Here is a 16,543-nt window from a genome sequence, read left to right on the forward strand (position 1 = left end):
TTGTATTAACGCGTTTGGTATATACCCGGAAGACGCGTAGAAATTTCCATAAATGATTTTAAAGGGCATAACTCAGTCAATGAAATATGTTTTTAAGGACTCACGTATCCCACATAATTTTAACAGGAAACGGAGGACGCGCGCGGCCGAAGAAACCTATCACTTTTTAAGGGCCTCTCAATTTGCGAGTCACTCAACCTCCACATACAGGCTATGTCGCATCGGAATTACGCAACGCCCGACCGACATCGAAGGCTCGCAATTTGCTTTAAGATATGTACGTATGCATATAGCATACACGCATTTCGCCTGAAAGCATTTCAGCGTGTCTCGCAACACCCTCTTCCCTTTATCGCATATTTTCGTATCATAAAGCAGCGGATACATCTTTTTGTTGTTGCTCTGTAGTTGCTGTTTGTTGTTGTTGTTGCTTTTGTTTGTTGTTGTTGGGCGAAGCAGTCTCTGTGAATTAGGGTAAGTAAGTAGCTTCAACAAGTGTAACGTTTCTGCGGCTCGAGATTTCGCCGTGGCACGCCATCACTTTGCCCTCTGAACTCCGTTCATCCATTATACAAGCCAGACAATTTATTTTCTTTAGCTCAAACAGAGGATCCTGAATATTGCATTGTGCGAGCAGACCATGCGATTCCAGACCAGACCAGAACAGGTCGACTCTTCTGCAGCTGGGAAATTACCCTCAGCATCGAACGAATTAAGAAAAGTGTATAATTTATTATTTTCTTCGCCATTGTCTTTCGCTTGATTCATTCTCTTTTTCCACAAGTTTTCCATCTTCTGGCCCATCTTTCTTTCATTCTATAATCAGACAAAAACATTTGAAAGTATTATCTAATAAAAATCAATATTCCTAAGCAATTATAGAAGAAATTCCGATTATGTAATCTGCCGTAATAATTTATTAGTGTCTTTTCCAATGCACGTGCCCCCATACTTTGGGGGCTCACAAGCCAGGAAATGTAATAATAATTATATATTGTGTGGACCCGAAATTTAATTTGTAAAGGGGCCCCAATTATTTTTAATTCGCAACTGGCTTGTTACTTTCAGAAATTTTCATATTTACATTTGTGTATATAAACATTTGCTTGTTCTTAAATATCACAAATTATACCGATATTTATATATGGTACTACTTAGATACAATTTGTCGACAAACTTATATTAATACAATGCATTCAAAGCATAACAATGATGACTTGAGATAGATGATTTTTATATATACCAACTATTGCATGACGACGACTGCCAAAATTTCATCGCAATTTGACGTTTAGCTCACAAGTTATGGTAGTTTAGTAACGCTAACTTGTGTTTTTTCGTGTGTTAATAAAACATTGCTTTTTGATAGGAAAAATACCGTTCAAGCAAAGCAATGGCTTGATATGTGTTATGGGGACTCTTTTCCGTCGAAACAAATCGTAGAGAAATGGTTTGCTGATTTTAAACGCGGTCGTGCACTCTGGTCGTCCAAATTTGGCAATTGTTGCAGAAAACATAAAAAGAGTTCACAAAATGGTTTTGGCCGATCGTAAATTGATGTTGCGTGAGATAGCTGACACTGTGAAGATATCAGAAGGCAATGTATTCACCATTTTGCATGTTATATCATGTATTTTAGTTGATACAAATACCGATGAGATTATTCCAACTTAAATAAATTTATTTTGTTACTGCCGCCAGGGGAATTATTTTCGAATATTCCCATACTATGTGTGAACAATGTGGGATTATATGAGTAACAGTAAAACACTTTATTTATTGTTTTATAAAAAAGTTTAAAAAAATAAGCAGATAGAAACTATGTGAAAAAGTCTAGTTGAATATGTGTTTTTTCAAAAATATTCAAAGAATATTTTGTATTTCCTATATAAAATGGGTCCCATAATTAACGCAAGATTTGAATTTGCCGCCATTTGTGCAGTAAAGTGTCATTTTTTTTTTTGGTTACCAATACTTTACTGCACAAATGTCGGCAAATTCAAATCTTGCGTTCATTTTGGGACACCCTTTACAACGTGCAATAAAAAATCCTGTATTTTGTAAAAAAATACGACGAAAACACATGAAATGTACATACATGTTTCTAAATTAAACAAAGTATTTTGTTCAATATCCAATTGGCTAAAACTATATCTATATTAAGATAATATTTTTATGAAGCGGTCATTTTACCGCTCACGGTAGGAATAGGTGTATATGAATGGTGGCAATCGCAAGCCCGACAACCGAAATCCCGACTATCGAAATCCTGATGTTTGAAATCACGACGTTCGAAATCCCGAGAGTATCAAAATCCCGGCTGGCTCAAAATCCCGATGTTCGAAATCCAGACTATATTGAAATCCAGACTATATTGAAATCCCGACTATCATAATCCCGACTACCATAATCCCGACAATTAAAATCCCGACTATATTGAAATCCCGACAGTGCCTTTTATTATTATAAATTTCTACAATAACATTTTTATGGTAGTCGGAATTTCGATATAGTCGGGATTTTGATTGTCGGGATTTCGATATATTCGGGATTTTGATATAATCGGGATTTCAATATATTCGGAATTTTGATATTGTCGAGATTTCAAGCGTCGGGATTTTAATACAGCTGGGATTTCGAACGTCGGGAATTTGATACACCTGGGATTCTTTCGGTTGTCGGGCTTGCGATATAGACCCATTTATGAAGTGTCGGAAGGTTTAAAGTTAATACATTAAATTAATATTAAACGGGATTTTCAGTGACAATCAATCAAGATTATTCAATATATGTTAATGTATGTATCTTTATATCAAAATTATTTAATTTCAACATCTGTAAAATATAGAATATATATATACGAAGTATATTAAATTTTCCTCAACGACGAAAGATGTATTTTTTTGTAAAGTTAATATTCAGTTAAAAATAGCTGAATACAATTAAATAACAAAAATGTGAGGAACATATAAAACAAAAAGGCATAAGAAAGGTAAAATTAGTACAACAACATCACTTATTAGAGTCGATCACAGTCGATAGTCATTTGGTCCAAAATTGATGTCAATAAAACTTGTAAAATAAAAAAATCATAAATATTCTTCTTTAGGTATTTCTTATTTTATATTTTTGTATTTTCTTTTAGAAATAACTCAACAATCAAACTTGTGCCAAAATAGAACTAATATTTATAATGAATGAAACATATTACAAAAAAATAATTTTTAGAACTATTGTTGTTTTCTAAATTATCAAAACTGTACTTAGTGGATCTTCAAGAATTAAAATTTCTTTAAATTTATTATAAAACATTTAACATTTTTCTGACATCTAATTTGATATTTATTCATTTATTAATAAATACATATTAATATCAGAATAATCAAATACAAGCGAATGACGGTTAACAATTTGTGAGAATTTGAGAATATCTACTTCTTTTCAAGACCGGAGTGATCCAAAGTTAGTCGGATTGACGAAGTAATTCATTTTAATTTATTTAATCTGCGAAGTTTTATTTTTTTGCAAATTATAAAAGGTGTCCCAAAAATAACGCAAGATTTAAATTTGCCACTGTGTTTTCAATTTAATTCAAAACTTACGTTAATTTTGGGACACCCTTTATTATGAATAAATGAATTAAGAATTAGCAACTTGTTTTAATATTAATTTATATAAATCAATAATTTGGTACGGCTTTTGATTCGAAAATAGAATGATAATTTAGCCCCCAAAAGTAACAAAGGTTGTCCATTCTTGAATTACATAATTACCAAATCTAAATGATGGCTTTTGAATCATAGCAGAAGAGTTGAGAAATACCTTGTAAAGTTTCATAGATAAATTTGTTGCAACCAGGGAAGCAATTTAAATTATGTAATGTGGAAATTATGAATCGTTTAGATTGTGAGGAGTAAATGCAAGTATATACGTGCAGCGGTTATTCTAGGAGAGTGAGAATAGAAGATGGAAGGGATTGTAACATAGGCGGCGCAGAAGGAAGATAGAAGAGAGGCCTCTGTGAGTAATTACGCTGGAACCTTTAATTATTGCCTGAGGCTGAACTTGTATTCCCCTCTCTCTCTCTCTTTCTCACTCACCCTGTTTATATATTATTCCTTACTCTATCTCTTTCTATACATAAAACAATATACAGATATATATATAATGTGTGGATATATGCTCACAACACAAAGGAGTTGTTAGCGATTTCAAAACAAATACCATTAATACAAACACATCTTGGGCTTTATTTTTGAATTGGGCCAACGTTGTTCCAAGCTTGTCGCCTTAGGGCCATTCACAACCCACCCCGTCCACATGTAACAGGATAAAATGCGCGTTTGATCGATCCGCCGGAAAACGGTGATGTGCGAAGAGGGGTGGCGTCACTGGTGGATTCTAGGAGCGCGTGGGAGGACCGCTTTGCTTGTAATGTAATTGCCAATTATTACAAATTAACCGGGAAAGATTAATTTCGTTCGCAGGGGTCGGGGGTTCGCCGCCACCCTCGCGCGCAGCCTCCGCGACTCGCCATAAATCTGTCCCAGACCGCAGCAACAACACGGGGTCGTAGGGTGCCCGATGTTGTGGTGTCCCCGTTCGAACGATTTATACCGCGTTATTTTCGGTTCCACATTAATTTCCAAACATCTTGGCGTTTCACTGTTTGCTTTAATTAGTATAGTAATGGAGGATCCAGCCGAAACTGGGCGGTGGGTGGCGTTCGGTGGTTGTTGCGGAGGATGACTTGAGAGTATGGGGGGAGGGATGGTTTTGCTACCATCGCCGTTCCCGCTCACAAAGTAGTTTTGTTTGGGAGCTCGGTAATCATGATTAATCTATCCGGGATGGAATGACAAAAGGGGATTCAAGTGTTGTCCAAGTCCATTAGACGAATCAACTCTTGCTCCGGCAAATTGATTTCTTTTGTGCGGTCGTGTGTCCTGTCTGTGTGGACCTCTGTATGTGTTGCTTGCTCTAATCCGTTATTTATTTTACTTCGGCCCTTCTGCCCTTTCGCCGTAATTGGATTACACACACACACACACAAAAAGAAAAGGACAAACGAAGCTAGTTTAAATATTTTCCTGTTCGAACTTTTCATTACTCAAGTCCGTTCAAATCTGTTGAAAATTAAACAAATTAATCGCTTGAAAAAATAAATCCTTTTCCGCGATGAACCGGAAAAAAAATCCAGAAAAGTAACATCCCTAGGGCAGAACAATCTCGGTCAATAATCCTTTGTGTACTTTAAAATATGTATTAAATTATTGTTAATAAATTTCTTAAAACATTTTTGTTTTGTTTTTATAAATTAATAAATAATAAAAAAAAAATATTGTACAAAAACATACACATAAAAACGGCCCCAAATTTTCTCAGTTACCAATTAATGTTATAACGCAAAATTTAGAATGTTACATTCCAAATTGTTTGTACCACATTTCATTATGCTATCTAAATAATGTATTTATATTAGATAATGTAAAACTTTTTATATAAACCTTGTGTAATTTTTTGTGGCAGAATATTATATAAAATTGTTGTTTTTTTCTAATATTTCCTAGAATTTATAGAGTCATAATACAGCAATATCTTGCATAGTGGGACTTCAATCAGTCCGGTTTTACTATTGTCTGGATTGAAAATAAAACTTTACTTAAGCTTAGTTTGAAATGAATTAGTTCGTCAATTTCAATGCAAAATAAATTTAAATTAAGAGAATAAAAATAAGCTCTCAGAAAATTTACCCAATTTTTTGTTTATACATAAATATTGCAGTCAAGTTTATTTTTCTGCGTTTTGTTTTTATATATATTTAGTTCTTCGATTTGTCCGTTCTTAATAAACTAATACAGGAATATTGCGATTTCGATCAGTCCGGTTTCATTATAGTCCGGAATATTAGCAGACAATTACACAATTGCTTTATATATAAAATAGTTATTAAACAACTTTACGAAATTATGTAAATTATATAAATAAGAATGATGAATGAATGAAGAATGCTATAATCGACTAAAAATATAAAATAAAGCTTACATTAAATTATAATAAAAATAAAGACAGATAACCAATTTTTCCTGAGGGGTTTTCCAAACGTAACCTAAGCAATTTTATTTATCTTTAGAGATTGGATATTTTCCCGAACAAACAATATTATATTTATAATACAGTTATAATTTCATTCGCCTAATCCGTTTTCTTCCGATATGACAGGCTCAAGTGCCGTTCAAATCCATTAGAAGATGCTGTCTTTTCATGATTCGGCTTTGACAGCACAATACAACAACAAAAAAAGATACAGAATTGGATGGCTTTACTTTACCGCACAAAGAAAACAATCTTTAGCTTTATTCTTAGAAATCGATTAGATTACTCTTTTTTTATGTAGTCGATCAAAATATAGCTAAATATTATTAAATATGATAAATAAGATATTTTGTCAAACTAAGTTATATAATATTGATAAACCAGTGCTAAAATGATAATTTTTCAATACATCAGTTTCAGCTTTATTCTTACGATTGATGAGCTATTTTTTTCTATATTATATTTCTATACTAACATAAAAAATACACTTTAGTTTTTAAACAATACAGTTTTCGAAAATAAATCTTAGTAAAAAACGTATTGAATTCCAAAGAAAATTTCGGCTTTCAAAAAGTCAAACGACAATTTGAATTTAAAATACCGTAAGTTATTTTTCTTCCTCCATACCTTCCAATTACAACATCAACCCTCTACCATAAAGATAATTTGAAATTAATATATTTCTTAAGATTTTATGCATTTTCATTATTTTATATACTTTAAGTATAAAATGTTTGTATTAACTTTGACACCCGAGCTTCTACTATACGTCAAAAGTCTATATTTTAGTTTTCACTTATGTAGAACCTAATCCTATACCTACCTACCTCACTATAAATATGGGTTCATTTTATGCCGGTTTGGTTTGCGCCGGTTTTGGGAAACCTGCATTGATCATAATTTTTACATTCGAGAACTATACTTGAATGTATTAATAATATTAAAAATCCCTGCCGGGAGAACTTATCTACACTTCTGTCCACATCTAATGCCAGTTATAGTTTAGGTAGATTCTAGGTTTATTTAAATTAATCCAGTTGGTCATGTGGGTACCATGAGACTGGAAAGCCTTGGTTTGAAGTCTCAACAATAAGAGGAGTTATGACAACATAGTAGAGACTAGAGCGGCCTTGGTATGGTAATGTTATTGTTGATGTTCTATTAATTAGCATTGTGGCAATATGTGCGAGCGGTATTTGAGAATTAATAGTGAGTTGTAGGTGGAAAATACCAAGTTTGCAATTGATCTGTATACTTCTGAATGAGTCTGAGATAATAATGCGTTTATTCATGTGGACAATTGCAGGTTAAGTGTTATGGTTGCTGACAGAAAAGTTCTGGTAGCCTCGATATGATTGCGGCACTCAAACATAACGTGATTGACGATTCCGGTGTCACTGCAAGAATAGAGGTCTATGTTTGAAAGTACAACTATGTAGAGGTAAATTGGGACTTGAACGTAGCCTAGTGAGGACAAAGACTTGGACTCTTGAGGTTATGATTATTTGCTTTTGTTTTAGCTTTGATATTAGTTTTGTGAAGGCGCTACTCGTGTTATAAAGTTAATATGTTAAATAATATCGAAAGTCTATCGTTAACTTTTCAACGAATGAAACAGTAATTTTATATATTTTTATTTAGCGAAAAGTAATTTAATAAAAATATCTATTAGTCAATATTGTTATTACTGGTACATATTTAAATAAATTAATATACACTGTATGAAGCAAACTTATTAATCTTTAGAAATCTTTTTAGCAATACTTTTGATTGTTTTAAATAAATATTTATTATTTGAAATATGAAAAATAGTATTTTTAAACTTTTATTTGTGCCCTTATATATGCTATGACAATTCATAATTAAAATTTGCGAGAAACCAAGTATAGAAATTAATATTTGTATATAATTATTATATATAGAATATTAACAATCCTGAATTTAGTACTATTTTATAAAGTTGTAAATTGTCGTATATAATTAAATAAATAATTATAAACTTTGTTAGTGTCTCAAGTTTTGGTGTTAGGGTTATAAGTATATTAAGAAAACTAAAGTAATTGAAATTGTGAGTGCATTACTGTTAGTGTTGTTTTGGGAGCAGTTGTAAAATCAAATGTTTCTCGCCTGCGATGGCAAGCGAGAATGGCTTCAGCAGTCTCGTGGAAACTGGAGGGAAGGAAAACGGAAGTGTGCCAGTGCTTTATTGCTGCCGTTGCTGCTGGGATCAGGAACACTTTTTGTATTGACTATTTGCGACGACTGACTGCATGCAGCTGGCATCCTTGCTGCAACAAAAATGAGGATATTTAAACAACTCCGGAGGAATCCTGGGGGCTGAACTGGGTGACAAAACTTTTTGGCATGCCTTTGTATAACTCATTCGGTGCATCTGGTGGATGCAATGTTGGTTGGTCTTTATACTGAACGATTATTTTTAGTGTTGCCCTCGAACGGGACAGAGAAACATGCATTTGATGCACTACGTTTTAAGACAACGTGTTTATGGCTTCTGGCTTCGAAATTAATTATTATCATCAGGGAATTTCATTAAAAGACTTCTGGATACAACACAATCCACAGTGGATTTATGTCATAAAAATGTAAAGCGCTACCTCAAATTTTGTACTTATATATGTACAAAGAAAACGCAATTTACGCAATAATTAATAACAATAAAAATTAGATAAAGTGGTATATTATGATTAGTTGAAGATATTTTTAACTTTAACTTGAATTAAATTAATAATCACTAAATTTGAGAATAATTATTCAGTTCATAATATTTTAATTATGGAAATAAGTCTAAAAAATATGGTGAATACATATTTTTTAGTCTATTAATTAATTTATTACATCATCTTTATATAATATATAATAAAACAATAAATTGTTGATTTGTTTTAGGAAATTTATGAAAAAAATAAAAAATTATAATTTCAATTTATTGGCCAGAATATATATAGAAAAAAAATCAAAATTATATAACTCTGAAAATAGAGAAATAGCTCTATATACATTTTTCTTAACTTTTTCCTCTCAAATTAATTAAATTTCATTCAATTTGGCTGAAACATAATACTTTAAAAAATGAAGAGTAGATAAGCTTCTCATTAAAAAAAAATCAAAATCTGTTCACAATCTCTTCACCAATGTGAACTTTGATTTTTGTTAAAGTTTCAAATAAGAGTTGATCTGTATTTTAAACCATGTTTTTTGTAACATTTACATAAAATTACTTAAGTAATAATTATTAATTAAATAATTATAAACTTGTAATTAATCATAAGATAATTTTTTAATTCTTTAATATTAATTTAATAGTAAATTAATTTCTATATAAAAATACAACTTTAAAATAGGAAACTTATAATTATTTACATTCACGTATTTTTTCTTCAATATTTTTATTATATAAAACAGAAACATTTGTACAAAAATGTACATTAGGAATAGATTAATGTATATAAATTATCTTTTAACTAATATTAATAGAATTTGAATATTCTTCTTTGATCGGAAAATGTTCAATATTCATCGTCACCTCAATCGTTCCTAAAATGGAGACACCTGTGAGTCGTTTTATTTCTAATTCAATCCATTTGCGTCCAATATCTTGGAAGGTTTTCAACGAAATTGGATTTAAAATTTGGTATCTGATAGTTGTTCCTTTTTCCTTGCTTCAAGGTGTCTCAAGCTCTGAAGCAGCGGGGATCGATCGACGGCGTTAGCTTATTTTAGTTGTGCCCCTTTTTTTTGCTTCCTCAGTTTTTCACTTTATAGTGATGTACGTGCAGTGGAACAAGTGTCTCCTCCTCGATGAGAACACCATTACTCATAAAGTCCCGATGGACTTGATGGCGTCTGTCACTTGTTAGACGACCAATCCGAACTGACAGATTGGAGACTCGAAGCACATTTCTCTCGATGGATACGAAGTCAAAAACCGCACCACATATCTGACAATGCACTATCGGATCGTTTACTAATTCAGAGAGGCGCGAGAGCAAAATTATAATTCGATTTACTATACGAACAACGAAACACAAGAGGTAAATAAAAGCGAAACCTCACAAACGCTGAAACCATAGGCGGTTCAGATAAAAAATGCATTGGTTGAGGGGAGAGTAAATTGTAGAAGTTGGCGGATGAGATGGAAGGATGAGGAAGACATTGATGGACACGGTTATAATTGCGGACGGTCGGAAGCCCCGCTGTTTATTACAGTAGTTCCATTTCACGGTGCTACCTTGCAATGCGTTATCCAAACTTCTGTTCTGTATGCAGACCAATCTGTTCCCGACCGGGGACGGAGGAGCTCATGCATAATAATGAATTACGTCCCACGGGCAAATTAAAATTAAAGGTCTCGTGTCTTCAAAACTTTGCTATTTAGTGCAATGATTTCTATATGCAGATTAACTTTGATAATGGGTAAGGAAAACCGGAGCGGGGAAATAAAGAAAGAAAGAAAAAAATAAGAATAAAAGAAAACGGGAGCGGACACGGAAGGAGTTCTGTGCACGGAGGCCTCGGGATTGCAATCCTCCGCATCGACCAAACTAAATTATTAATAATCCCACTAGACCCAGAAGCCACACAGAAACCTTAATTACATTAAATAACAGCCGAATTTGTTCAATTTATCTTTCGCTCCTCGAGCTCTGTTGCCCACTGTTTAACCTTGCCTCGCTTTACTTATTTCGGGATAGCTTTGAAACTTTAAAGCTTTTAATTAATAACACTCTGACATTCATGTATACCTGTCAATTTGTTTTAACGTTTTATACTGTCACCTACCTTGCAGATTTGTATCTCCATTTACATTCACATTAATTGCAACACCCATAAACATTTATTTTCTCTATTGTACATATATTTGTCTCATGCTGCAACCACACTATGCCTGACATGCGACATAAATGACTGTCAGGCGTACCAATTACTAATGGTTATCATAGAGCGTGATTACAGTGAAAGTAAACTGATAGCTGCAATTCTACTCTGCGCTGCCACGTGTACATATAAGTTGGTACGCCTCGTAGTCATTTATGTTTTATGTCACACATTGTATGGATGCAGCAATAATGTGTTTATTTTTATAATTAATGAACAAAATATAGTTGAAATAATAATTTTAAACAATAATTAATTATTCGTATGTTTCTCTTTTACATACTTTTGTATTTGTACTAATATTGATAAATATCATTGCAATAGTCGCATGTAACAAAAAGTAGTCATTAATAATATGTATAGTATTTCCTCGATTAGTCCGGATTAAACGAAGTATATCGGTATTCAATATTGATAACTTTCACAATTCAACATTTCTTCAAACTGTTCTTCGGACTGTTTTTTTCAATGATTTATATAATTTTATAATTGTTGACTTTATTGTTACATTTCTTTGAAATTACCAATAAAATTTTATTCTTCTTTGGCCAGCCTATTAGTATATATATTTTTATTGTATGTTAAAATTTATTTATGTATAAATTGAATTGTTTTTTTCTCGTCTTCTTATGTATCGATGTTTGGCCAATAAATTATTATTATTATTTTATTTTTCTTGATAATTATTATTGATTAAATATATATGTAATAAAATTACAAATTTAATTTCATTTTCAAATATGTTCTTCTCAACTGACAAATGTTTATAATATTTCTTTGATAGATAAGCCAATTTTATTACGTTACATATTATTTCAAAAACAAGCCTTACTTGTCAGCCTATTTGGCTTTATTGATTTTGTTTTTAATTTAATTTGATTACTGTTGAAGAATTCTTATAAATAAAAATAAATATATTGTTACATATTACACTTAGTATGGATTTGAGCAAATTTTATTTCTTTTTATTTATTCCCAACTTGTGATATTGCACTTTTTTTCTTTAGAACTGATAGTTTCTCATTTAAAATTTAAAATATATTTACGATACAAATTTCAATTTCAGGTTGAATTATTAGTCCTTCATATTTCATACATTATTTTGCATAGAAATCCATATTTTTTCATAATCTGTCAAATAATAGTTAAAGAAACAATTTTTGAGAGAAACAAGTATTTTCAAATGACAAATAACTATTAATGTTCTTCTATTCTTTATTTACATTCATTAGCCATAAATTGGGCCAATAGTCTAACGATCAAAGTTTTTTTGCCATGTATTTTTTTTTTCAATATATTTGATAATGAATAAATAATTAATTCCAATTTTTTTTTCATGAATGTATAATTTTAATTACCCCCGATTTTTTCTTATTCTTTTTGGGGTAATTTACCTCAGTTTGATGACCTCTCGATCTATAGATAGATTTTGTAATTATAATTTTGAATCGATATATTACATATAATATGAATACGTATATATTAAATACTTAAATACAGAATAAATTAATTATTTAAAATTCCTTGTTTGATAATATCATTATCTAAAATGTATCACTTTTACGTGATATTGAGATATGAATTTGTATCCTATATTTCCTCCTTACTAACAGTGATTATCTTCATCCGCATATTAATAGAGAAATACATCCGTATTTTTACCACCCTTTCGGTACTTATCGAAAACACAATGGAATTTTGTTGAACCTTCTTATCACATTTTATGATACAAAAATTTCTAAATTTGATATTTATAATGTGATTTATTTTGATTAATTGAAATTAATTCAAAAAATTTTAACTTATACAATTATTGACTATTAAAAAAAATCATTTTTTTTTAATGCAATTTAAAATTTGGTGAAATCATGATATACTTGTGACTTTTTGTTATTAATTAAAATATTATATTTACTTATAACGAATATATTTAACAGTCAAAGTTATATAATAATAATTGTATATGAATCATATTTTCATTTAGTAAAAATACCGCAAGTTAGAATATTCATTTGCATATTTTATGTATCGCTTGTATTAAATTTAAGAACTACGGAAGTAAATTTTTTATTTGAACTTACCTACTGCAAAACCTTATGCATCTTCCATGGAAACGGTGAGTAAAAACGCGGATTTCATAATAATAATAATACAGTGCAAGCAAAATATATTGAATGTTATTAACAGAGTTTATGACATCTAGCTTTGCAGGTAGATTTATTCAGCTTCGATTTTTAATATAATGCTGTCGAATACAAGAGCGCTTCCAGCAAATATCCAAAGATATAGATATATAAGTTTGCATATAAATGCTTGCTGAAAGGAGGGAAGACACCCATCGCGGATGAAGAGAAGAAAAAATAAAAATAAACACGTAGGAAGATATTGCAGAGTGATATTGGGAGCTTAAGAGTAAACGGGCCAATATCAGCTAGAATTCGATCTATATTGGGTAGGTGAAGGGTTTCGTTGGATGCAGAGACAAGGATAGAGAAATTTAATCGTAAGTTGGGGGAGAAGAAGTATCAGCTTTATTTCACGTTTCGCTCTCTTCCATTGAAGAGTTATACATCATCATAATCGCCTAAATACACATTATTAATTAATTTATTTATTTATATATATTTATACTTCGTTAACGTTAGATAATTATTTGGTTTATATCACACGCTACTCGAGAGGCAGTTATAGAAACTAGATGGCTACTAAATCAGCGCAACTGCATAGGGGTGGGATCGGGTGGTTTCCATTGTTTTCAGGAGCGGAAGGGGGCTTCGGGGTTTTAATCCTTAACTTATGTACAATATATATATCAGCTGAATTTAACACAGTTTATACAAGTATGTACAGTCAGCGTATTATCTCAGTCTCGCAAATAGGATATGTAAGTGTCCATGGAGCCGGGGCCGCAGGATCACCTAAGACACACCAGGACTAGCAGAGCAATAAGCAGGAACCGGCATGGAACCGGAAGCTGAGCGGAGCCGCTGAATGCTCCAGGAAGGTCCTGGATAGCGGGCGGCCTGTTTGATGGTAGCGTGAATTCCCCATCGTAGTCGTATTCTGAAACAATCCAAGGAATGAACACAGTTAGATGAGCGAATTCATGAATCTCAGGTGCAGCCTTCAACCTGGGTTCGAGTCGTCGTCGGAGGTCTTGTCGGATGAGGAGACGCGGTTAAGATCCGAACCTCCACCGACACCACCACCTCTTCCCAGTCGATCGCCGCCAACGCGACCTCGACCTTAAACACACATCAAGTATTATTACGCTCGACCATCAAAAACATCAACTTTATGTTCATATCCGCAGCAACCATCATCCAAATACTACTATCAAGCCACATAAATACAAACTACAGCCACTACACTAAAATACCGCTATGAATGATGAATTCCGGTTGCGCCAAAGTGGATGAGCCTCCGATACAAGCCTTTAAACCGCAAACAAATAAAAAATAATAATGCTATTAATTCCGAATGCGTAATTCATTTAAGATATTTAAAAAAAATCCGCATTTCGACTATTGCTATTTTGGGATACATACACATATATACATTGACAGAGCCTTCATGCGTATGCAAATTGCTCCCATATTAATTAGAGCGCATTCATTTGAATCTACATTTTAAATCGCGCTTTACGCGGAAATCGCTTTAAATGCGCGCCGCGAATTTTCATAATTTATTTCCAACTGTCTTCGTCCACGATCTGCGCCCACTGTAATCGCATTATAATGCGCTAATTTTCAACTCCATTATCGCTTTCGCTCATTGTTAATTTACTCACACAAAATCAGCTTTAAAAAGCATAAACAGAAATGTGGACTATTGCAAATATTCTATATTCGGCTCTTCGGTAAGTTAAATACGTGTATTTAATACTATGTATCTATGATGTAGCTCATAGAAAATATGTTAAAGTGGCTCTATAATATATGAAAAACTGGAATGCGGGTCTCATGAGAGATTTGTTCTAAGTTCTCCTAAAGCAATTGAAAAAATATTGAATTTAACATTAAAAACTTTCAGCTTAGAATAAATGTTAAATTTAATTATTTTAAATTATCATATAAAAAATATTTAATAATAATATTTATTAATTACAGATATTTTTGGACAGAAAAAATATGTGCGCCCAAAAATATTTATTAATTATTAATTTCTAATTATGTTCACCCAATACCACTAAATTTGTTAATTATATTTTGTAGAAATATAAATAATTTTCGTTGACAAAGATTTGTAGTGCAATTAAAATAACTAATCTATATCTGTTTACTGGAAATTTTGCATATTTTGCAAATTTTAAAGTTGTTTAAACACATTAGATTTAACTAAATTTGAAACCCAAAATAAATAAAAAGAGAAATATAAAAACTGCGAATTTCAACCAATTAATAAAAGAGCAATATCATTATATCAATACATGAGATGTGCTTGCATTGGAATACAATAAGTTTAGCACAAGTACCGGAAATATTCGAGGTCTGCATGTGAACTTTACGTTTACTCTGGAGCTACTGAATTTCAAAGTTATTGAATTTGGTTATTGATCCAGAGAATACGTTCGAAATTTGGAAGTCAGATACGTAAGGCGGCATCCGATGTTTCCGTCAAATAACGTGAAAAAACACACTCATCCACATTTGAAAAAATAAAATAAAAATCTTTCATTATTCATTACGAATTTTAATGTTTTCTGGAGATATATTGTATTTAATGTTTATTCAATCAAAAAACATTACTTATATAATATTGAATTCAATTTGAATTATTAATAGAAAATAGTACAAAACCTCGCATAGTCCGGTAATGGGTTTTGACAATATCCCGGACTGTTTGAAACCGGGCTAATTGTGGAACTAAAAACATGTATAAGTAAACTTGTTGACTTGAAAAAAAAAATCGATAAATTTATTTAGAAATATGATTCAAAGCTCATTTTACACTTATCAAAAAATAAAATGAAATCAGGACTTCTTTAAAATATGATACTATCAAAAAGATGTAGAAGTGAAGAACTTCTACTTTATAGAAACACAAAACTTTTTTTAAGTTTTTTTTACTGATCAGAACATGTTTAAAAATTCAACTATCTCCACTACTATCTTTGTGTATTAATAATTTAACTAATAAATTAAGTTGTAAAATAAAAGTATATCATTTTTTCATCATGGTCCGGCTTCGGTCAATCCGGATTAGTCCGGTTATAAAATTTAAAAACAAACTAAAATTTAATTGAGCAAAATAAAAAATAATTTACGAAAATTATGTTTTTCGGGTAAGTGTTGATGCGAGAAATTAGTCTGGAATGAGTCGGTTTTTAAAACCTGGTTTTTAAAAACCGTTTTTTTGAAAGAATTAAAACATTCGAAACTCTGGATTTTTCCAACTACAAAACAGGTTTTTGAGCTTAGACTCAAAATATAAAAATCTTTCATGAATCAAACAGAATATTGGGAAGGAATCAAGTCTTAATCTTTGCTGTCAAACGAGAAAGTTTAGAGGCCAGAAATTGAAAAATTTTAAAACTGCATTTAGTTCTAAG

General features: G+C 31.6%; 1 protein-coding gene across 7 annotated transcripts in view; it reads right to left on the bottom strand.

The window, feature by feature from the left end:
• Positions 1 to 13,506: 13,506 nt before the first annotated feature.
• LOC108566433 (neurotrimin-like) overlaps positions 13,507 to 16,543 on the bottom strand; it is an 86,751-nt gene continuing 83,714 nt past the window's right edge. For 5 of the 7 annotated variants that reach the window (XM_017926334.1, XM_017926326.1, XM_017926309.1 and 2 more), the window contains 2 exons: positions 14,124 to 14,237; positions 13,507 to 14,055 (listed from right to left, as the gene is read on the bottom strand). In XM_017926334.1, coding sequence (XP_017781823.1) covers positions 13,907 to 14,055; positions 14,124 to 14,237 — 263 coding nt within the window. In that variant the 3' untranslated portion in view covers positions 13,507 to 13,906. The remainder of the gene's footprint in view (positions 14,056 to 14,123; positions 14,238 to 16,543) is intronic. The other 2 variants (XM_017926352.1, XM_017926344.1) reach the window with 1 other exon arrangement.

This window comes from Nicrophorus vespilloides, unplaced genomic scaffold, assembly GCF_001412225.1.
Source record: "Nicrophorus vespilloides isolate i.1.1-1 unplaced genomic scaffold, Nicve_v1.0, whole genome shotgun sequence".
In the NCBI taxonomy this organism is placed as follows: domain Eukaryota; kingdom Metazoa; phylum Arthropoda; class Insecta; order Coleoptera; family Silphidae; genus Nicrophorus; species Nicrophorus vespilloides.